The sequence below is a fragment of the Corapipo altera genome, unplaced genomic scaffold (assembly GCF_003945725.1).
Source record: "Corapipo altera isolate COAL_440 unplaced genomic scaffold, ASM394572v1 343, whole genome shotgun sequence".
NCBI classification, from domain to species: domain Eukaryota; kingdom Metazoa; phylum Chordata; class Aves; order Passeriformes; family Pipridae; genus Corapipo; species Corapipo altera.
In genome coordinates this window covers 1,891,601-1,914,961 of record NW_020884913.1, presented here as the reverse complement: position 1 = coordinate 1,914,961, position 23,361 = coordinate 1,891,601, and the positions used below count along the sequence as shown (strand labels likewise).

Below are 23,361 nucleotides of genomic sequence, written 5' to 3'. Positions count from 1 at the left end.
AGAGGAATGGGCTGAACAATTGAACTAATGCCACAGAGCTCATAAGGAGGGGTTTGTGCACAAAGATGAACTTCCTCGAGGGCCACAGGGCCAGGGAGGAGTTATGATATTTGTTAACATGTCAGTACTTTTTTTTTTCCTTTAAAAAAAAACCCAAACAAACAGAAAACCCCCAAACAAGGAAAAACAAACAAAAAACCCCAAACAACAAAGAAACCCCAAACCAAAGACCCCTTTGCCACTCAGAAAAAAAAACCCCAAACATTCCTGTGCAGTTGGCTTTGCATTGATGGAGAACTTTGCTCTGCTGTGGTCATAGAATATTTTAAGCTCAGGTGACACAACTCAGGTGACCATCCAGGTGACCCTGTGTGAGGTTCTGGCTTTGCTCCAGGCTCGTATCCCAGTCAGGGCAGTGCCTGCAGGTGGCTGATGTTTGGGTTTTTATTTTACTTTAACAGTGGGTGAAAATTCTGTTCCATTTCCCCCATCTTCAGGCCTTTGTTAGTATAAAAATAACTGTGATCTACACATCCTGGAAGGACAGCTGGGTCTTATTTTTTGACTTCAGCCTCCTGAGGAGTCCTCTCATTTCCGTGCATGTTACCATAAATTTAGGGAAGAATAGGAAGTGGCAGAGTAGTCTCATGCTACCTGCCTGTTCTTATTCTGCTCTTTTTGAAATTTGTTTACATTAGGAGATGAAGTTCTAGGAAAAAGATGCAGCTTTTAATAGATATGATTTTTTGAGAGGAAATCACTGTAATTAGATTAATGGGAGGTCTAAAAATCCTTTATGTGTGTTATCATCCTTTACAGTTTTCCATAGAAATACCTGTCTTCTCTCCCATTTTAAGAGATTTGCAATTTAAAAATCAGTTGCATTGACTGCTTTGCTTAAGGGAAAAGCCATGCTACTTTGAGGGGGGTTAGACATCCATATTTTGAAGGTTTATTTATGTTTTGTGTAGAACACAGAATTTACTGTGGTGATTGATGACAGCTTTGCTATTGTAACCCTTGTGCCTATATCACTGAAGAACCTTGTTGCTCCAGGCTACTGAATAACAACAGGACTATTCCCTCATTTATTTTGGGTTTCCTCAACATGACGTATTTATTCTTTTAGAACGAGACTGTCCAAAAACTGGGGGCTCGTGTCCAGCAGTTGACTGTTGAGGCTGAAAATAGTCATTTGCTGCAGCAAAAATTATCTCAGGAGAAGATTGAAGCAGAGCAGCGTTACCAGGACTTGTGCTCTGAACTTCAGGAACTCAAAGCAAGGTAATTAAACAACACTTGCCCGTTTACCATTTAAGAATATGGAATTTCCAAGAGCAAACATTTATTCAGTTTGCTCCAAGAGCACTGTGAATGTTATTTGACATTAAAAAGCTTTCATGAAAATGTATTAATTGATGTCCAACTCCTTTTGGACTGACCCAACCAACCATCCTGAGGAGGGTGTTGTCTTTCCATTGTTTATAAGCAGCTCGTTGTGTGACAGGAGCAGTGGCACAGTCAGACATGCAGGATCTGTAGAATTGATATTGAGCAGGTAAAAATGCCAAAATATGAAAGCAATTTCCGTATTCTGTTTGCTTGCTCCTTGTAGGTACAACTTGCTACAGAAAGACAAGGACCACATTATGCAGGAGTACAAGGAGAACATCCAGCGACTACAAAGTAAATTTGATGTTGATAGAGATTTTATAAAGCAGGAACATGCTCTCTCTGCAGCTAAGGTATGATAGGCAGGAAAATGTGGTTTGTTTAAGTGGTCTCCTTAATGTAAATATAATGTTTATGTATAAATAGGAGTAACTGTTCAGTTCTCTGAGTTACTCGTGTGTGAGTTTAAATAGAATTGGAATTGAATTTCTCATTCCCAAATTTGACTGAAAAATCACCTGAAGTTGACTGATAATTCTGGTGTATGTGTCCCCATACAGGTGGTATTTCCACAGCTCATTCAGATAAGATACAATTAATACCCTGACCTTGTTTGGTCTGTTAAAATTCTGGATACCAAAGGATTTCAACACACATTTCTAAGTTCACCAGAGGGCCCAAAGTGACGTATCCAGAGCTGTAAACTCAGACAGGTTTTTTTCCCCAAGTTGTTAATTTTTTCCCAATTTTGGGCAGCTTTGAGAAATAAATTTAAAGATGCAAAAGATGAATCTGAAGAGCTAGTGAGGAGTGCAACCCAAAAACCCCTTTTTCTGTTAAATCCCTGCAGACATCTGATGTGATTGAGGAATTACAGAGGAGTGTGACTCAGTTAAAGCAACAATTGCAGGAATCAGAACACCAAAGGCAGCAACAGCTGAAGGTGAGCCCTGACTTTCCTAAAGGATGACCAACCCTTTCTCCTTTTTCTTTTTGGTGATTTAAATGTTTCAACAGCCATACTGGAATGCACTTATATTTCAACATGCCTGCTTGTCTGTGTTTTATTAGTAGAAATATATAAAGTGTCACTTTTTACTTGATTGATTTAAAAGTGGGACTGAAAGAGGTGAGGGCAGAATTTTCACGGAAATCTTTTGACTGTTTCTTGTAATTCACATGTTAAATAAAACAGTTGAAATGTGTGTTGGTGGGTTACAGAGAAACATGACAAAGAATGATGAATGTCTTTTTTTTTTTTATCATAAACTGTAAACACTTTAAAAGTAAGTTTCAAAATTGTTTTTAATTTTGTCACTCTTGAACAGTTCAGTTCAATATTCTGCCTTCCTGTAGGCATTTAAATTAATCCTCCTATCTGAGGATAATGAGTTCCACATCTGTATCATGTATCAGTCCTGTTGGAGTTTTGGCATCTACTTCTCTTCCAATGTCTTTCATTTCACAGTTGATATAGTACAGAATGGCATTTTAATAGCTCAGGAAAACAAGTTGCTGTTTCTCTTTAGAAAACATGAATCATGACTTTTGAGATAGTTTTGTTATTTGCTGTTGGTTGAATTTTTTTTGGTATGTCAGAGAATTTTTTAAGGATGATATCAAGTGGATTTTTAATTTTTATGGGCTGTTCTATATAACAGCAAATGTGTGTGTTTGACTGCTTTGAAATGGAAGAAAAATGTGGTTGGATTATTTAGAATACACATTTCTTCCCCTGCAGGATCAAGAATACAAGGTTCAGCAGGACAAACTTCACTGGGAGCGTGTGTATGAGAAACAGGTAATGTCTGCAAGGAAAATGAACCATCCCGTGCACATTTCCAGTTTTCTTCTGTACAGAAGTTAAAGTTTAAATTCTGAAATCCTCAAAGTAGTAAATTTTGGAATCCAGGCATTTCACAAGGTTTGGAAAAATAATGGGACAAATTCAAGGAAGATTTTAAGGACAGCTATTTGAGTACAGAGATATCACCTCTAATTCTAGGAACCTGCTGCCCAGTGATTTGGGCTGGGAAGCCATTCCCAAAGAATTGCCCCTGGAAGCCTGTCCTGTTAGTTTACACTGCTTCTGGTGGCAGCTGATGCCAACTGCTGTTAGAGAAAAGATAATGAACTGAATGAAACCTGGCCTCTTGTCAGTGTTCATGTGTTCTTCCATACTTCTTTTCCCCCAATGTATCTCTGTTCCATCCTTCTCCATGTGTTCTCTATATATTGTCAACGTGCATTGTTTTTACATCAGAAACTTAAAGCAAAAAATGTAATTTTCATCAGAAACACTTCATCTTAAAGCACTTTGCAAATGCTGTCTGCTCTTTCTGGCTTTAAACATCAATAGGTTTCAAATTAAACTTCAATTTTAGTGACATTATGTGTGCAACTCGTGTTCAGTCAGAGGGTGCTTAGATGCCTGTTTAATTGAAAGGATGTGTTACTCAAACATGTCACTTCCAAATGTGGCAAATTTATAACACGAAATAATGGATTGTGATCCGAGCTACTTGTCACTTGGTAATAGCATTTGTGACATGAATTGCAGTGGGGTTTTGGTTTGAGTTAGTCCCTTCTGCTGACTTGAAGTCAAACCCTTTTTGTTCTGAGATCTGCTTTGGTTTAAACCTTGCCTACCTTTTTAGTCAAGTCATGTGTTTTTATGAATGTTGAACTCAAGAAAAATCTGGGATTGGAGTAACATTGCAGGTCAAAATAAATATATATTGGCATAATTTGGGTATCTCGTGGTTATTGAGGTAAAGTGGGCAGTGATTTGCTGCAATACATCACTTTGGTTTATAGCCATACATCACTTCCTCTGCAGATAAGTACAGATTAAATATGTCTGGTCATGTTTCCAGGTGCCAAGGAGGGTATGAAGCTGAGACAAGGCAGGTTTAGGTTGGATCTCAGGGAAAGGTTCTTCCCCCAGAGGGTGGTTGGCACTACCCAGGCTCCCCAGGGCAGTGGGCACGGCACCAAGGCTGCCAGAGCTCCAGGAGGGTTTGGACAACGCTCTGAGGTACAGGGTGGGATTGTTGGGGTGTCTGTGCAGGGCCAGGGGTTGGACTGGATGATCCTTTTGACTCCTTCCAGCTCAGGATATTCCATGATTTGAAGTCCAAATGCATTGAATGCCTCACATCTACCTGTTAAACTACTGTGTTACCCTTCTGCAGCAGAGCCTGTCCTGTGATGAGTCTTGAATGAGGTTTGAGGATCATTTGGGGGAAAACTCCTCAGCGTGGGCTGAGGGCATGTCAGCAGTGCCCCCACACCAGTGAGCCCAGGCAGTGAAGCTGCAATTCTGTAAATGAGGAAGCAGAACCTTTATTTTTATAAATAACTTTACAGGCACTCTGCCTGTTCATAAATTCTGATGTAATTGTCTTCTCAAAATCAAATCTTTGAGGAAGGAGGAGAAGAAAAATACACGTGAATTATCTATGGACATAAATCCATAAAACAGGATAGATTGGCCCATAAAATACTAAAATAAGCTTGCCTTCAAGTGAAGGAATCATGGAGTCTCTGGTGCAATCTGTTCACTTGAAAACCTACCCATTATCTAATAATCTTTATGAGTCTACAGTGGCTGTTGCTGTGAGGATACTTAAACATCAAACAAATAATAGGTAGTAACCCTAAATGTCACTGTTTGATTAAAGGTGCTTATCTGCTGTATCAGGAACCAGTTAGACTAAATGGCTTTACAAGCCAAGGAAACACCTGCTTTTTATAAATAATCCACTGCTTGTTTTCCAAACATTCAGTTCAGCATAGGAACAGGGACAGATTATTCCTGAGAACCATTCCTGAACCAGCTGTTAAATATGTAGAATTTACCAGGTTTGGCAATACCTTCTTTACTCTGATAGACAGCCCACGGGTTTGGAGGCTCTTGGAACCCAACTAAGTGCCAAGACCAGCCTGGAGTGAACACCCACAAGGAATTGCTCACAGCAGGGAATCTCTAAATTTGGTTTTTCATTGGACTATACATTTATTAGAACACGTTTTTCTTTATGGTAGTGACTTAATAGCATGCAATGTTACAAATGACTGCGAGTGAATAAAGGATTTCATGGGCTTCCCATCTGATGGAGAAAAATCTTGTTCCTTGAGCAATCCTAAAGCAATGCAAACTCTTGTACTTCATCTACCTTTGACAGAAAATATTAGGAAAACTGATGGTTTGGGCCCCTCTTAGGAGGTTACCAAATTCAAAGATTCTTCTGTTTTTGAGTAATAATATTATTATCATCATTATAATTATTATTGCTACTTGTTTTATTACTGTTATTCCTCAGGATGTTTATGTAGGATATTTACATTTGTTACTTTAATTGTTGTAAGAATTGATAAGAAGTGATTGGCTTTGGGTGTTCACAGGTTGGTAAGTTGTTCTCTCACCCTAGAGAACAAATACATGGCACTATTTTAGGCACTGTACTTACCTAAAGAAAATGTAATTCCCTTTTCTTCTGTAATTACTGATATTTCTTTATTGTAGAGAATAATATTCACTTTGAGAATCAAAATAGCTCTATTGACTCATATTTCATCTCTCTTTTAATCTCTACTTTTGCTTTTTACATAATTTTAGAAACCTATAGATGGTTCTCTGCATCAGTGTGAAAGAAATGTGCGAATAGTTTTTAGAATTAAAAATAACATTTATTTCTTTTGAATTGTGGTATTGTTTTAGCTAAAACATGGCTGTTTTTTTTCCTTGAAATGGCAGATTAATGTCATTCAGAACGATCTGGATAAAGAAAGAGGGGATGCTCAGAAGAAAATCCGCAAACTGGAAGAGACTTTGAAGTAAGTGAACATGGAATAATTGTTGAACCATCCCTGAGGTTTTTAGTCAAATTTATGTCACAAATTTAGGCTTTGTCTCATCTAATGACCTTCCTATAGTTTGGCTGAGTTTTCTTGCCATTGTAAAGCTGCATTTTTGGGGTTCTCAGTCGACCAGAAAAGTGGAAAAAAAGTAAAGCAAGAACCAAATCACCCCAATTTGTTGACTTTCGAGTGGTGGGAATTGAGGTTCCTGATGTCAGCTGGTCTTGGCCTCTTAAATAAATGGATCTGGGTTCGATTCAAATTGGATTCATTGAAAGTAAATAATCCAAATTAAAGACTTGTTACTTGGGAGTATTTTAGAGAAAGGGTTAAATTTGAAAGTTGTATTTATTTAAATGATATTTTACCTTGATGTAGTATATGATTGTGATTTTATATTTTACTTAATAAAGTATTAAGTAAAGTATTAAGTATTTTACTTAGTAAGTTACAACTCTAATGTGGATTTTTCCTCATTGGTACCACACTTTTTTGTGTGAATACTTGTTTTTCACATGGATCTAAGGCTTGGAGAAGTGTCTGCAGCAAACAGAAGACACCTTTTATTAAGTAACTCGGTACTTTTGCCAACCTTGTACATTAACAAACTAATCAGGACACCCCAAGTTTGATGTTTTATGAGCAGGGGAGTGGTTTACACACAGCAGATACACAGAGGACAAGATCGACTCTTGTTGTGCTGCTTCCATTTTTGATTATGTAAACTATTATTTCCATGTGTTTATCCAGTTTAAATTCAAAGTTATGGAAATAATTTCCAGGGAAAACAGATTATTCTGAAACAAACCAGGAGTTACTTGCTAGAACTATTCAGTTAAATATTACAATACACCTTATCTGGGCTGAGAGAGGCAAGTGAAGATACTTTTATTCAGTAAAAGTCACAGAGCTGAAGTCTGTATTTCTTTATTTCTGTAATCTCTGAGGTATTTGGCATAAATAGAGACTATCTTAAATCACTACAGACATTAATAAAAATTCCAGCTTTTAATCTTTAAATTCTTTACACTGACTATTATTTATAATTTTGGGGAGATTGAATTGTTATCAACTGCACTTAATCTTTTAGTATTTTACCATCTGATTTGTTGATAACGAAGTTGCATTAATTTTCTTCCACATCTTTCAAATAAAGTGTCAGTTTGCACTTACTTATGTTAATAAAATCAGTCTGACTTTCCAGTCCAGGGGCTGCTCAGGATGGATTCCCCATGTGGGTGCTCTCAGTGCAGAGTAAACACTCCCCAGGCAGTAACTGTGAAGTGGGTGAGAGTGCTGGGGGGGTTTGAACTTTAATTTCAGATATTCCCTGGCTGTAGTTAAGCTTAGGTTTAGCTCTGAGTTGAGAGCAAGGATTTGAAGAGTGAAGTTTTAGGGCCCACAAGTTCAGACTGTGTTGGCAGAGACCGGTGCCAACCTTGTGCTTCGTGTGAGTGGGTCCTTGGGCCAAAACTGGGCATGGATCAGCTCCTGGGATCAAAGAGGCCTGGAGACTGTTCAGCAGGTTAAAAATGAGCCCTGGAGACTGTTCAGCAAGTTAAAATTGATTTGTTATTTCCCCTACAATAAGTGATTAATACTATTCCTGGTTTTCAGTGTGTCTTCTACTGCGAGCTACTCCCACTCCTATTGTAGAATAGTTGTCCCAGGTTCCCTTCCATGTCCTTTGACACTCTGCTTGTCTCTCATGCTTTCTTTTTTTCATTTAATTTTTTTGATTCAGGCTGTTAAAAGTAAGGTAGAGATTTCTTAAATATAACCATATATAACTCTCCCAATTTAAATGGAAAATGTTTTCGTTTTGGAGGTAGCTTACTCTTTAATAAAAATCTCTACTCTTGCTCTTTTGGTTTTTATAGCAGGGATTTGGGGTTAATTTTGAGATTAGTAATGGAATTAGTAATTCTAATATGTAATTATTTTGTAGTGGAATAGAAATAAAAATTAACTTCCACATGTGTTTTTGCCTAAATGGAAACATAAGTTTGGCAGATTGATCAGGGTGGATTTGTGCTCCTAAAGATTAAAAATCTTGTCTTTACAGAAATATGGTCCCCTAGTTTAAGGCCAACATATATTCCACTGGATGGTTCTTTTAGATTTCAGCTCTGGTGCCAAACCTCTGGGTCTGGTCTCTGTGCTTTCCTGACCAGGGGTGTGTTGGAACACGTGGCTGTTGGGAACAAACTCACGTGCCCAGGATGGAGGAACTGCTGATCCTTCAGGGATGGCTTTCTGGAAGCCAAACCATTAATTTAGCACCAATGTTTCTGGACAATACTAAGATTTTTTTCATGTGTTTGCTTATATAGGATATGTATGTAAGTAATAGATAAGGAGCAGTGATATTTATTGTGGCAGAAATGGATGGTTTCCTTATGGCTCTTTTTTATCCACTGCTGCAAAAATTAGTCCTTTGAACAATCTCTTGCTATTAATGAGTTCACAGGACCTAATATCTTATGTAAAAATGCTTTATTTTGCTGAATTTCTTTGACTACTGTCAGAATGAAATTGGGTAACTACAAGCTAAGGCAGACACAATAAATCTTGGGAAAACAACCTTGTCTTGCATGAGATGGGTGAAAATATAGTTCAGCATCTTCAATAGGAACGGTGCCTTGTGGAATTGCACCTCAGAACCCAGTAGGTGCATCAGTGATTTCTCATAAACTACTTTGATGTGCATGCACTTTGATTCTGAAATGGCCACAGGATTATACCTGGAGGAGCTGGTGAGCTGCAGGCACAAGGAAAGGGAAGTTGCAGACATTTTAGTGGGATTTTTATTATTATCATCATCATTATTTTTGTGACAGCAAACAGTGCTGTTGCAGTTTCAAACGTACCCACACCGATGCGGAATGAAAGCGATTTGAGGCATTGTGTGGAATAGTAAAATCCACATTTCTAAAAGTGCCTTTCACTTCAAGAAAAAGCTGTGTTGCCGCAGTTTCAATACAGAAGTGAGTTTACATAGTTTATGGAAGGCTTTTTTTTTTTTTTTTTCCTCTTCTGAAGTTTATGGTGGAAATATCTGTCAAACCCAAACCTTTTGCAAAGGAATTGCTCGAACGCTCACGGCTGTTGGTGGTGACTTGTAGATATAAAATTCCTATTTACTTCTGCAGTGCATGTCATAGGCATTGCCTAATAGCAAAAGTCACTCCAAGAATTACTCCAAGGGTTTTTCTAGGATGTCCTTTAAATGGCATTTCTACAAGAACAAAGTTTTCTTAAAAAACTTCTCTGTAATTACTTGGGGGGAAAGGTTGTTTCTCTAATCCCTGTGGTTTGGTTGCATAAAATGTGTCACCAGAGTGGGTTGCAAATAGGCTCAATCTCTGCTGTTCTTATCTCTTATATTAAGCAGAGGAGTAGGAAATAAAGAGGTATATAATTTGTCACAGTACAAACTGAGTGGAGTAAAACAGAAAATAAGAAAAAAATCTGTACCCATTTGTGGCTGAAGAAATTTTATTGCTGACTTTATACAGTATTGTTACCCAGAACAGCTCCTAACATCGTCTTGCTCTGTGGAATTGGATGCTTATTTATTAAGTATGTTTATTTTGCCTCTGCTAATATTTTAATATCAGAGTCTTTCATATTTGTAGTTTACTGGGCTGTAGGGAAATATTTCCCTTTTTACTGAAGATTTACAACCACGATGCCAGCTCAGCTGTCACTGAGCCACCTCCCTTCTGGAGTCAGGATGGTTTGGGTTGGAAGGGACCTTAAAGATCATCTTGTTTCACCCCCTGCCATGGGCAGGGACACCTTTCACCATCCCAGGTTGCTCCAAGCCCCATCCATCCTGGCCTTGGACACTTCCAGGGATAGGGAATAATAAGTTTACAACTACATAGACTTTGTCAATCTTGAGTCAGAGAGATTTTGGACTAAACACTGAGGACTTTGAGGCTGTGATCATCTGGGACCTGCATAGAAGTGCAGAAGTAACTTGTGCTTGTTTCTCACAATGATGGTTTTGATAATTCTCATTTACTGGAGATAATTATGGGATCTGATTTAATGCTTTTTGCTTTGCATGTCTCATACACCAATGAGTATTTCCTAATGCTTCTAAAATACAGCTTTCCCGAGTTCTCCTTCTTTTCTTCTGTAGTGTGATTCAAGGAAACAATTTTTAAAAAGTCCCATTAGGAGAAATGAAGTGCAACTCCACCTGTACAGGCGCAGACATTGTAGCTGAACACTGCAGAGTCAGGGAATGGGTGCACAACATCTCCAGTCTGATGATTCACAACCTTCTCCCTCTCATTTTTTGCCCTTTTTTTTTTTTAAGCCTGTCTGTGGAGCCAAATCTCAGCTCTTTGCAAGTGGGGATGACACAGAGCAAATGCTGAGCAGCTGCTTTATTCCAAGTCACTTAATAAAATTGTTTGTTTACATAAGGAACTACCAACACCTCTTTTTTTTTTTCTTTTTTTTTTTTTCTATGGCTTCTCTACCCCTCGTCTGAACTCGTATAAAATTCTTCTGGGGAAGAAAGAAGGAACTAAACTTTCCAGAAACCAGCAAAACTTCTATCCAGTAGCAGATTTTCACAGTAGTTTCTAAAACTCACACGTGCAGTTTTCACGTATTTTGGTATTTGTTTTAGGTGGCAGTTCTAAAGGTTTCAAGCCTTTCCATGGTGTGAAAGTGGTGCCTGTTCAGTAAAATGCAAAAATGAGAATTATTTACCTTTCTTTTCACATATATCCTTGTGTACGTGCACATGCTGTCTCTGGGTATCCTTGATGTGAGAGCCAAGAAGAAGAAGTTGATTTTCTCTTTGGAGATGGTGCCATGGAGTTTCCTCACTGTAGACTGAAAAATACTCATTTCACTGCTTTTCCTTATTCCAGTGTGTAGCTGGGACAGTGTTTGTGCTTCCTCATCCTGGATTGCTATTTCTGGGGACTTTTTCAAGTATGGTTCAGTGATACTAATTTATATTTTAAATTGCAGTTTTTGTGCATAGTGCAGTTATTACTGCTACAAGGCTTTGCTTCATAGGAAATATCCCATAAAAACGTGTTTGAGCTTTTATTTTACTAAATCAAGTTGGAAAAAAACCATTATTTTGGGAAGGAAATACTTTTTTTATTGGTATTAATTATTCTTCCTGAAACCTTAGGCATTTCTTTATTCAAGTGGCTTCTACTTGTGTCATCTCCTGGTGTGGTTTGCCAGGCATTTGGTTATTCTGGATCATTCCTTACCTGACATTTTCACAAGATCCATGGACCTGGAGCTTTTCTCAGTTTTAAGCTTGGTATTGATCCCTGTAAAGCCTTGGGAGAGTGGCTTTGATACCACACTTGCTAAAAGCAGAAGTTGAGAGAAGGCTTGTGTTTGTTTGATCTGAAAGGCTCTTTTTGCTTTAGTCAGAGTACATAAAAATACATCCAGTTTTAGCACCAGAAGTCATATGTAAGGGTCTTCTAGTCTTTATGATTACTAATATCCTGCAAAATTCCCATGGTGTTTGTGTAATTTTTCCTTTCTCTGTAACATCACAGAAGGGACAATGTAAAGGAAGTGAGGGTACAGAAATTCGAGAGAAATAAATGTTGAACGTTCTGCTGCTGAGCTAATAAAGAGAGAAACAGATGAAGGGAAGGAAAAATAAACATGTAAAGATGGAAGGCAGAAGGAGGTAGAATAAATAGCAGTGAAAACAATTTCATTTTGTTTGCAGTTTGCAGTCGTGCAATTGTTAGATCCCAACATTTTTAAAAGAAGCTGTAGTTGGACTTCTCAAAATTATGTATAGAAATTATGTTTTGGAAAAAAATATGTGATTTAGAGTGAATATTGATAATTTGATTGTACCAAACCCTTTGAGAACTTTAAACAGCTACTTCTTCAAAAACTCTTGTATGGGCTCCTTGTAGTGGTGTGTCACAAATGCCACTGAACACAGAAAAACCCAACAGCCTGGGAATCATCAGTGCAATGATAAATAAATGAAGGCACTGATAGCTTTAACCACAAGCTAATTTTTTATTTCTTTTTGCCTTTCTTGCTCCTCTTAAGTTGAATCCGGATTCTGAATAATTGCTGCTTGTTGTTAATATTTTTAGGATAATTGCCTAAGAGTAGCTGTTTTCCTGTAGTTAATTCCTTTTTTTCCTTGAAAATGAAGTATTCGTGTGTGGAGGGGAATTCTTGAAGGAATGGAAAAGCTATTACTATTTAAAGCCGGAAATAATTAAAGAAATATGAGCAGGCATTGTCTTTAATTCCAAGTGTTGCAATAAAGCGTATTGTTAAGAGTTTATACTCATGTTCATTGTGTTCACCATTATCTTTTATTAAAATGTTGAGTGTTGTCTTGTTACAAGAGTTCCAACATGATGACAAAAAGCCAAGTCTGTGATTTAAAACCAGCAGTAATGTGATGTGGCTGAAGGAGTTCTGATATAGTTCCGCTCTTTAAAATAGGGCTGTGTGTATTTTTTTTGGTAGAGTGGGGTTTTTTTTTTTCCCCCTCCTCCTCTAAGAATCGGTGGAAAAGCAGCCAGCTGTTCTCCACTTGGGGATCTGAGAGCATCTGAAACCTTTTAGAGCAAAAGCCAGTCAAAGTTTCCAGCATATTGTAAACATTCCTGGAGCCCCGGCGAACGCGGCGCCGTCACCCTCGCTCCGGGGGCCACGACGTGAGCCCCGAGCAGAGGACACAAAAATGTGGGAGCTTTGTTTAATTGCCTCACTTAAAAGCAAAAATAAAGTGTTCTATTAACTATTTACAGCCTTTCAGTTTCTTTACCCCCTCCCTCCACCCCCTGTTTCTCTGGAGACCTGCTGGCGATAATGAAATATGTATTGGGAGGAAAGCTCCAGTTGTACCGAGAAAAAGAATGTAGCAGTTGATTTTTTTAGTCCTTGTCTCTGGGACTGTCATGTCCTTCAAGATGGTTATAGAGATATCATATGACATCTCTCTAGTGATAACAGCTATGGAAATGTAGAACTGTAGGAAATGGAAGGTGTTGCCTCGTGAGGTGAAGAGCGTTGGTGTATCATGCTATGGCACTTAAATACTTGCTGTAATTGTTATTCTAATAATTAATGGAATTAAGGGTTATTGCTATTGCATTCACTAAATGGATATACAAATAATTGACACAAATGTCAGAATTGTCCCCTTATTATTCCAAAAGGCTTCCCTTTGACATCTGTGTATTTTATATATAATCAGTGCATTATATTTTGGGCTCTATGTAGCCTTGAAATACTGATGGAATGAGAAAAGCCTTCAGTTGCCTAAAGAAAGTCTTACAGAGGATTGAACTCAATTAGTGATTGTTAAAAGGCATGAAATGTTTCAGGCTGTTATCTTTTTTGGGTCACTTAAAAACTACAAAATAGTACAAGGAAAAAACTTTGATCCTCGTTGTTGCTTGATGGTTACGATGACTCCACTTCAGTTACACTTGATAATCTTAATTTTGCTTTCACTTTTTGTGTACTTTGTACAACTTTCTTTCAGCTTCGTCAACAACACAACCAACCTTCACTGAGGAGTTGAAGTTAATCATTCAAACAGTACTTTTAATGAAACGAAAATTGTGCAAATCCATGTCCACTACACCAACCTGAGAAAGGGATGAGCTGAGTGGATACTCATCATCCCTCAGAATTAAATTTCTGTATTATCCATTACAACATGGATATTATTATTCTGAATCGTGAACTATAATAGTACAATGATTTTAGCCATAAAAATATTTACCTTAAATAAGTAGAATAACAGCATGAGTTCTGCATCCTTGTACCTCCTTAACAGGCTTAATCCTGGTGGTTCATCCTCATTGTCTTGGCTTTGCCAACCGCTCTTGGCTCTGTCACTCCTCACACATTTTGGGCTGTGCTTTGTTAGTGTTAAGTGATTCTTCTTGCCTGGCTCTTCTCCTCTGCCTGGTGATTTCTCAAACAGTTTGTCCTTCAGATGGTTTATTTTATTCTCCCCCCAGCTCTCTGTGCCACAGCGCTACTCTCTGATCCCTATCTATCCTTCTCTGCACCTCTTCTCTGGGTATCTCATGAATCTCTTCAGTGTCTGTGTTGCTGTCTTGCTGGTCCACCTTTTAATTACAGTCTTGTCTTTTCTGAGCCATTATCTCCACCTGTCTCTCTGATTCCCCCCTCTGTGTTCTCCTGGTTGAGGTTTAGCTGCCGTCTCAGCATGGAAAAGCCATGACTATTAATCTCTGTCCTAATCCTCCTCCCTCGATAGCTGAGCCCCTGTGGTCTTTCATATATGTGGTGCATCTAAATCTTGGAGACAGTTTCTGCAACGTTGAGTGAAATTATAACGTTTTCCTTTCCAGCCACATTTACAACACTGGCCCAGCCTTTTAAGCCACATCTCATTCATCATTTCCTAGTTGCTGCTTTTATTCTGTTTGCACAGCACCTAGCACAACAGTACCATGTCATTATTATAATGAGAAATAGTTATAATAATTATTAGTGTGTTTAACCAATGTCTGGTTAATTTGTGAGCCATTAATTTTGAATGCAATGCATTATTCTTCCTATTTCTGTGTGATACTACACACGTGGAGTATTATTTACTCTGAATTCATTAATGGCTTTAAGTGGTGGTTTAGTTGTTAATGTTATCTCATGATTTATTTAAAACATAAGTATATCGTTTAAAATAATAATTGTATTGTAAATATTCATTGTTATAGCTTACTTGAAGGAATGCAGACCAGCTTTTTGATGTTAACATCTCGAATTATGCAAACTGTAAACAATTTATAAGTGTATTTGTACTTTTTCTCATAAAGACAAGCTCATCTTATTCTTAAATTTGGGGAGCGAACGACGAAATCGTTCTTGGCTTTATATTTTTGGCTTTATTTCTCTGAAATGCTGAAACAAGTTAGAATGCTTTCTAACAACTTCGAAATATTAAAGTGCCCAGGGACAGGGTAGGGATGATGTTTTGAAGGCAATAAATATTTCAGCTTCACATTTCAGTCTTTCTTCTTCGCTGCTTTGATCTGGCTTTGGTTTAGTTATCATTCCGCTTGAATGACTTCACGCCGTCTTTCTTCCTCTCCACACCAGAAAAGAAGTGTTCTGCACATATTCCATATGTCTGGGTGCTGCTGTGGTAGGAGAGGCCTCGTTGTTCCTCGTTGTTTCCTGGAATATCTGCCTGTGGAGTTGGATACTCCAGCCACGACTGGGTGGGTGCGTTTAGGCCCAAAGCTGGCATTTCACCATCACTATTTGTCAAAAATGGCAGAGCAGGGAAAGCAAAGTTGTTTTTTGTGTATTTCAGAGGTTTGACATTTCTACTGAAGCATTTTTTGTGTAATGATAAACTAACCCAGAAACCCCTTCTTTTACAAATACTTGGGACTGTAGGCCTTAATATGTTATTTATGGAGTTGAAATAGTCAGTGTTGTAGGAATTAAATCAGAGGGGCTACTGTGTGGAGTGGTTTTTAGTGGTCATGGCACCAAAATGTGGTGTCATGGATCTGGCATTTGAGTATAAATTGAGTTAACTGCTGCAATTGTGTAGAGTCCTGATGGTACTGAGGCATCTCCATGTGAGGGGCAATCTGGAGCAGGACTGTGGGTCAGCTTATATTTCCCTATACAAAGTCAAATATCTGTGTCTGTGTACTGAATGGATCCTTGTGTCTGTAGCTTATACACAGAAGATAATAAGAGGAAACTCCTGAAATTTGCTTTTGCATGGAAAGTTTGGGTGTGTCCATTCTGTTCACATGTGTGCTTACACTCCATGTCTAAAGGGTTTTAATTTAATTTATTGAAGAGGCTGAGACCCCGACAGTTACCTTTCCTGCTCTTGGGTGCTGTTGGTGCTTTGGTACAAGGAATGGTGGGAACCCTGTGAGTAACATATTGGTTCATCCAACATTTGCTGCAACATCCCAAGTTTAATTAACCTCTCCTGTAAATCCCTGGATTGCCCCATGTTTCATTTAACGTGACTTGCAATGCTGTAACATCTCAGTGTGTTTAATTGTTACCTCTCAGAAAACGTTTTGGGAAGCAAAGCAAATATTTATGATTAAGCATGAAGAAAAAATATGTAAGATGTTTGTATTTCCCATTTATCAGTACATTTCAGAGAGCTGCTTTCTCAAATTGTAACTCTGGACTTCAGAGTCAACTTTCCCTGAGATGGTTTGTGCTGTGTAAGATTCCTGGTTCCATTGCTGTATCCTTTGTACACTGAAACAAAAGGAATGTGCTGCTTTTAAAATTGGGGCCAAGGAGTAAATTCACCCTGTTTTTACATTCAAGCTGGCTCAGCTTTAGGGGATTTAAGTGATGTAATTGTATTGTATTGGGCCCCACAACTAGTCCAACTGAAAAAAAAAATAATCTTCAAAGTGAATATTTTAGTGCTTCATGCAAGGCACATTGCTTGGTGTCTTGGGGAAAAAAAAGTGAAGCTTTTCTTATATTTGTGAACCAAGGGCCATTGTTGTACAGGTTTTCTAAGCTTCTGTACAAATCTGAACTGCACAAAAAGTAGAGAGCTTTGACTCCCACATCCCTTAAAAATGAAGTTTTATTCCTGGTTATAATGAGATGTTGCATTTATTCATGGGATTAAGTCCTTAAAAGAAAGGAAGGTGCATAAAACCAGATTCCTAGAAGTTTACATCATAATATTTCAAAATAAAAATAATCTTCCTGAGGAAGAAGATGCATAAATTTGGAGCCTCACTAAGAGCATGAGGACTGACATCTTGTCCTTTTGTGTTTAGATTTGTTCTGTTTCCATCTGACTCAACCAAAACTGTCTTGTGACACTTGTCAGTGTGGACATGTTTGAATAAGCTTTGATTTCTGGTTTTGTTTCCAGTGGGGAGTGGAATTATTAGATGTATTTTGCACGGAGAGAGATTTGTTTGTGCTGAGTTAAGGATCTTAGGGAGAAGGAGTGGAGGTTTTCCCCTCTCCATGGTCCCTCCAAGGTAACACACGTGGACAGAGCTCTGCTGGTGAGCCTGACCACATCCTCCCTTTCAGGATGCTGGGCTATTATGAGGATCTCAGAAGATAATTTAACCTCTTACAAATTCTTCTTTCTGAGGTAGATTTTGTTGTGGAAGAGGGGAGCGAGGTACTCACCGTAATTCAGTGTCAAACAGTTGTGAACTTAAAAATATCTGTAATCAACAATTCCCTGGCACGTGGGTTTTGGGGGATAACTGAGCCAAACACCTTTGCAGTTGGAGCTGATGGATACCTCTGGAAGCATCACTGGTTGTGCCCATTCCGAGAAATGGTGGAGGAGTTTTGTCCTTGCATTTGTGATCTTTTGGATCCTCTGCGGTAGAAATTTAAATCCTAAATGATCTTTTTGCCACTTGAATTTAGATGGGGGGGAAAAAAACGTTGATTTGTTGCTTTTTGGTGTGTAATTTTTATTGTCTCATGAATGAGTGGAGAATATGGTACTTTAGATTAATAGACAGATTATGCTTCATCCTCAGAGGACTCTAGGAAATGGAATTGATGAAAATAAAGCATATCTGTGTGGATGTGATGGATACTCTCTAGCAAATTTGAAGAAATTTGCACAGGTCTTCTATGAACACAAACCCAAAACCCCTAAACAATTATCACCAGAAATGTGATACAGGATGTTGTTGTGTTTTCCTCATTTCTGCTGGGTAAGAAAGGTATTTTCCTTTTCCTGTAAGGAAAAGAGCAGTCTCCCTACGTCTCAATTATTCCATCAGCTGTAAGGTACCAAAAGAATTTATTTTTCTTTAAAATATGCATCATGAAAAAAACTATAAAAGTAAACAGTAATACACTGACTCAGGGCTTGTGGCATTTCTTTGATCTCTTTGCTAATGGAATTACCCTGCTCTCCTCCACTGCAAACAGCCCCTTTGTGAAGATGTAGGATTATGTTCTTTGTCCCATTGTCAAAGTCTGGTCTGAAAACCACAGAAGAGGATGTGAATACTGTAACTTTGGGCTTGGCAGCTTCCTGACCTTTCTGAAAGGCTCACTCAGTGCTGCAATAGCTCCTCCAGTGCTGGCAAAGTGACAGACTGGGTGAATTAGCTGGGCTTTTCCGTCTCTTATGTGTCAGAGTCTTTGTTTTATATGGAAATAATTTCTGTCAAAATGGGAAATTTATCCTGAGGTACTTCCTCTCTGCCTGTAAAATGAAAATGTCAGCCACAGGTCTGTTTGAATGTGTCTTCTGTTACAAGCCATGGGTGGAGCCAGCTTTGTCCAGCGATGCCACCATCACGTTTCCCGGTGTCTTAACACAAAGTCAGGCAACTCCTCTGACCTGTGGCAATAGAAACGTGTCACAGAAAGTTACAAACACTGCCTGGTTGCTTTCTGTTTGTGGAATCACATCAAAATTTCTTAAATATTTACCGGTTACCAGAGTTTTTGTCTGTGTTGTGACACTATGATGTCCATCTCTGGTTTTTATTATAAAATATGATAGATTCGTTACTATTGATAAAGCATCGTGTCTGAAGAAACCCAGCCTGATTTCTATAGATGTCTCGAGTTTAATATGCCAAAGAGTAGAGGCTGTTCATATAAAATATCTTTGCATAGAGATTTAACATCTGCAAAGGCTGAATAGGTATTACAGCATTATGGGTTTCTAATAGATTAAGAAGGTACCACATGTCACGCATTACCCTGCTTTGCATTTTGAGATGTGACAAGCAGGGAATAATCCTGCACTTTGTCTGAGCAAAGATGGCACTGGGATAATTTTTTTTTTTTTTTTTTAATGGGAGTAGGTGATCATGTTAAAAGGAATTTGTTTAAATATTGGGGAGGTGTTAAATATAATTTAATTAAATCTCGTTTGTTATTAATTATATATTATTATTAAATTTTGTTCGTGGAATCTCGTTTAATGGTGGGATTAAAAAAAGGGGGTTCTCCAGCAGGTAGTGAAGCATTGAAGTCAACACAGACTTTGAAGGTGGAGGTATTGTGAGCTCTGAAGGCCCTGTTTGGGCGTGCGAAATTCAACCGGAGAAAGCGAAAATAACTCGGGCCTTCCATTCCCTTCTTCAAAGCCCTGCCAAGGGAAGTTGGGCAGAAGCTGGGACAGGAAATTGAAATCTGAATACTTATTTTCAACTGATCGGGTTAAAGGCCTCTCTTTTACACCAGCACACTCGTTCTTTTATTTGATACTTGAACTCTGAAAATTTTCTGTGACTTTCTAGGGAGAAGGAGGAGCAGCTGAGGCGGGTGACGGAGGTACAGAGGCTGCAGGCCCAGCAGGCAGGCGCTGCCCTGGAGGAGTTTAAGCGGCAGGTGGAGCTGAACTCAGAGAAAGACTCTGCAGAAATGAAACAGCGGGTGAGGAGGTCACAATGCCAGCCTTTCTGAAACTCTGGCGCAGTGGGATAGCAGATTCTGATCTTATAATGCCAGAAACATGCTCCACTTGAGAGTGCTACATCAAAATCTTTCACAATGTAGTGTCTTTGCCAGCAAGTCAGAAAGGGATGGTGGCAGTTGTTTCATCTTTCTAACAAAGCCCGAGTTGTCATTGTTATAAAGATATCTGCAGTTATGATACTGATTAGGGATTTTTCAGGAGTGAGAGTATAAAGTGTTAGTTTATACACCCTATGGAACAACGTTTGTCATTTTCCACTTAAACGTGTGTCTCTTCCTACTCTTTTCCGAACGACTCTGTCTTCCATTAATGAGCTCCTGTAATCAGTTTGAGCCCAAGCAGGGGCAGGGCCATTGTGGCTGCTGGCAGTCATGTGCACAGGATGGAAAAATCCATTTTTCTGTCCCTAAAAGACGGGCTTTAATTTAAGTAACAAGATTTTAGTGGCTCCGATTTCTTACAGAGCAAACAGTAGTTAAACCATCCCCCCTGGGACTTTACAAATGCAGCCCAGGGAGTGAAATCAGGAACAAGCAACAGGTGATCAAAAAGAAGGAGAGGAAAGGGATATTTCCTTAACTCCCTCATGTGGTTGAGATCTCCAAGCGTAGCTCCAGCTTGTAATTCTGCCTGACCATATCCTCAGTGTTCCAAACTCACCTACTGTAACCCAGCCTTGCTGCTGACAGGAGGGTACTGCAGGCTGGCACTGGAATGGATTGCTCAGGATGCTGACTTAGAATTGAGGAAATTCTCTTTTTGTTGTTGTCGTGAAATTATTTTTATGAAAGTCTTCATTACTGGTATTTTGAAGACCCATGCAGACAGCACATAATAGAAAAAAGCAAGAACAAACTTATAAAAACAACAGACATTCAGCAAACTGGACCCACGAGGGCAATACAACAAATCCTACTATTTTAATCTGACATTCTCTGTACTACACAACTCTCCTGCAATTTTTTCAGGATGACTTAAAGTAATACCCTATTTCTGCTCCAAAAGAGAGTCTTATTCTAGAAAGACTGATAATAGTTTCATTCGTTTAAAAAACCTCCAGCAAACAAAACCAATCCAAACCTAAAGAAAGTGCAAAAGAATTCAGAAAACTTAAGTCACTTGTAATTTTAAAATGACAGTAGATTTATTTTAGAATTTTGCCAAGGTCTGGGAAATTTTGAAAGCAAATTTTGCTGTGCTCCATGAATCAACCATAGGTTTACTCTGTCCCTACTTGCCTGCTAAAATCTAGAAATAGTAAATGATTTTGTACAGTTGAGTAATACTGTTCTGCAGGAGCCAAGGTCCAAGGAAATACATCAAAGGAACTCTGCTGTGGCTCTCTTCAGAGCTTTGGCCTTTGCTATGATTCTGCATCCACATACTCTTTAGATAAATCACCTGATACATTGGAACATACTGGAAAATTCTCTGTTTTGTGGTTAGGTGGGATGTATCACTTATAAAACAACAGCTGCAGTAGCTATAGCAACATTGTGCTTTTAACTACATTAGAAATGGTGGGCTTCTAAAGCCATTTTTGGGGTGTGGTAAAGTTAATTACGGAGATGAGTAGGATGGGGTCTGGCATTTTCAGTTCTTGTAGTCAATATTGGATTCATTAGTCTGGCTGTGTGATATTTTTTTGCCATCTGCTTCCTATTTTGTCAAGCTTGTGATTATTAAGAGTCACCTGATGCTCACTGATGGGGGAGTGATGGTTTTTAACTGCAGGATCTGCTTTTTTTTTTCCCCAATAATAACCAACAAAAAGAGGAACAATACATAGACTGTGTCATGGTACTTTAGATCTGGGGCTTCCTGGGTTTGGCAAATAATGATCAGGAGCCTTCACTGCACTCGTAGGAAATATATGAATGTGAGCTAACGAGTAAACCACAAAAACCAGTAGATTTAAAGAATCTTTGCATATGTTTTTATTATTTCACGTTTTAGAATGTTTTCATTCTGTTAGAAAAAAAAAATCCTTTAATACAGTAACAAGATCTGTTCTTTTTCTGGGTTTTATTGACCTGAGTAAAGTACGGCCGTGGATGTGCAATCTGAGTAAGTTTGGAGCGGGAGGAAATTATTCATAAAATGTTCATTGAAGTCCCTTTTCTTAATGGCAGATAGCTCTTGAACCTCACTGTACTGCTTCCTTTCTATTCTATTTTACTACTTTCCAGTTGGCCAACTGCTCCTAGTCCTGCACCTTCCTCTCTTGCAGAACTACTTTCCAATAAAATGCTTTTCCCACTCCGAGTGCTGCCTTTTCTCCTCTTTCCTGGCTTGGGAGTGATGTCCAGGCCAGTTGGCACAGACATCTGTTGAAGGCTGAGCACTCCCTTAGGCCAAGCAGGATTTTGGCTTGTGGTTCAGGAATTCATGTGTTTCTTCTTTTTGTGTAGCAGATGGGCTTGTGGCAGCACTGCCCCTCCAGACCCCTGCACCCTTTGCTCTTTTTTAGGGAGATGATTTATTCACTGCTTCTGTTGGGATCTAGATCTAAAAGTAATTGATGAGTATGCACTGCAGAATAGTAATATATATATATATATATATATTCCCCTGGAAACATGCCTGATGTGCAGCTAGCAGTTGTGCTTTTGATACAAAAGCCTTTGTTAATTGAGTTGTGAAATTGCTTCCTTGATGCTGTGTGCTGGAATCTGTGGGACTCATTATTCAGAGCCGATGACTATCTTCAGAGAACTTCACTGGCAGCCAAATAATTCTCTTTTAAGTTATTTTCTGATTTAATGTAAACTTACTTTAAATGTGCAGTTTATGCACTGACTCACACATGATTTCCCTTGAATTTCCACAGGCAGTGTATCTTTGAGTGAAATATATTTGAGTCTTAAATGTGTCTAGAAAAAATATTCACTTAATTTTGATGGGATGTTCACCACTGTTGAGTGAAAAACTGAGTCAATACTTTGTAATCAGGGAGTGGCATGACATAAGTGATCACTCTGTCCTTGGGTAACTAATAATCCTGTAGTGACTGAATATTCATTTTGACCACAAATGATGTTGTTACCATTCCCAACAAGTGATATTCTCCTCTTTGATGATTTACAATCAACTGTAGAAACATCAGAACATTTCAAGCTCTGCCTTTTTTTTTTTAAAAAAAAAAAAAAAAGACATTAAATATTCCCTTTCTTTTACCATGTAGATGGCAGAGGTTGAAGCTGATCTAAGCAGATCAAAATTGCTCCGGGAAAAACAATCCCAAGAATTCTCCTGGCAGTTGGAGGAGGTCAAGAAAAGCTATGAACAACAGGTCAGTGGCTTCACTCCTTCAGGTGGAGGGGAGGAGGGACAGCCCTTCCTGCAGCTGTAGGTCAGTTCCTGGGGCAGGCTTAGCCCTGTTCTCACTGTGTGTTTCTGTCCTTCCTATAAAGACACAATTTATAGATATGCAGAGTTGATTTGTCGGGGGATGGAGGAGGAAGAGCCTCCACAGAAAATATTTTTGTTTCCTCTTCACGATCCTTTGTGCCTCCGACTCTTTCAAATTGTTTCCCAGGCTTACAGGTGGCAACACCTATTTTCATAATCACCAGATTAAGTTATTTAACTCATTATCTGTTTTTCTTCTTGTCGAGAAACAGCGGTTTGTTCTTTTTATCATTTTGAGCGTGGGGTGTGTTCCTACA

At 38.6% G+C, this 23,361-nt stretch overlaps 1 protein-coding gene across 4 annotated transcripts in view; it reads left to right on the top strand.

Moving 5' to 3' along the window:
* Nucleotides 1-23,361, top strand: part of CEP112 (centrosomal protein 112) — a 154,549-nt gene that overhangs the window by 33,970 nt on the left and 97,218 nt on the right. For 3 of the 4 annotated variants that reach the window (XM_027654424.1, XM_027654425.1, XM_027654426.1), the window contains exons 13-19: nt 1,130-1,284; nt 1,616-1,745; nt 2,243-2,335; nt 3,134-3,193; nt 6,152-6,231; nt 19,515-19,650; nt 22,878-22,985. In XM_027654424.1, coding sequence (XP_027510225.1) covers nt 1,130-1,284; nt 1,616-1,745; nt 2,243-2,335; nt 3,134-3,193; nt 6,152-6,231; nt 19,515-19,650; nt 22,878-22,985 — 762 coding nt within the window. The remainder of the gene's footprint in view (nt 1-1,129; nt 1,285-1,615; nt 1,746-2,242; nt 2,336-3,133; nt 3,194-6,151; nt 6,232-19,514; nt 19,651-22,877; nt 22,986-23,361) is intronic. The other variant, XM_027654428.1, reaches the window with a different exon arrangement.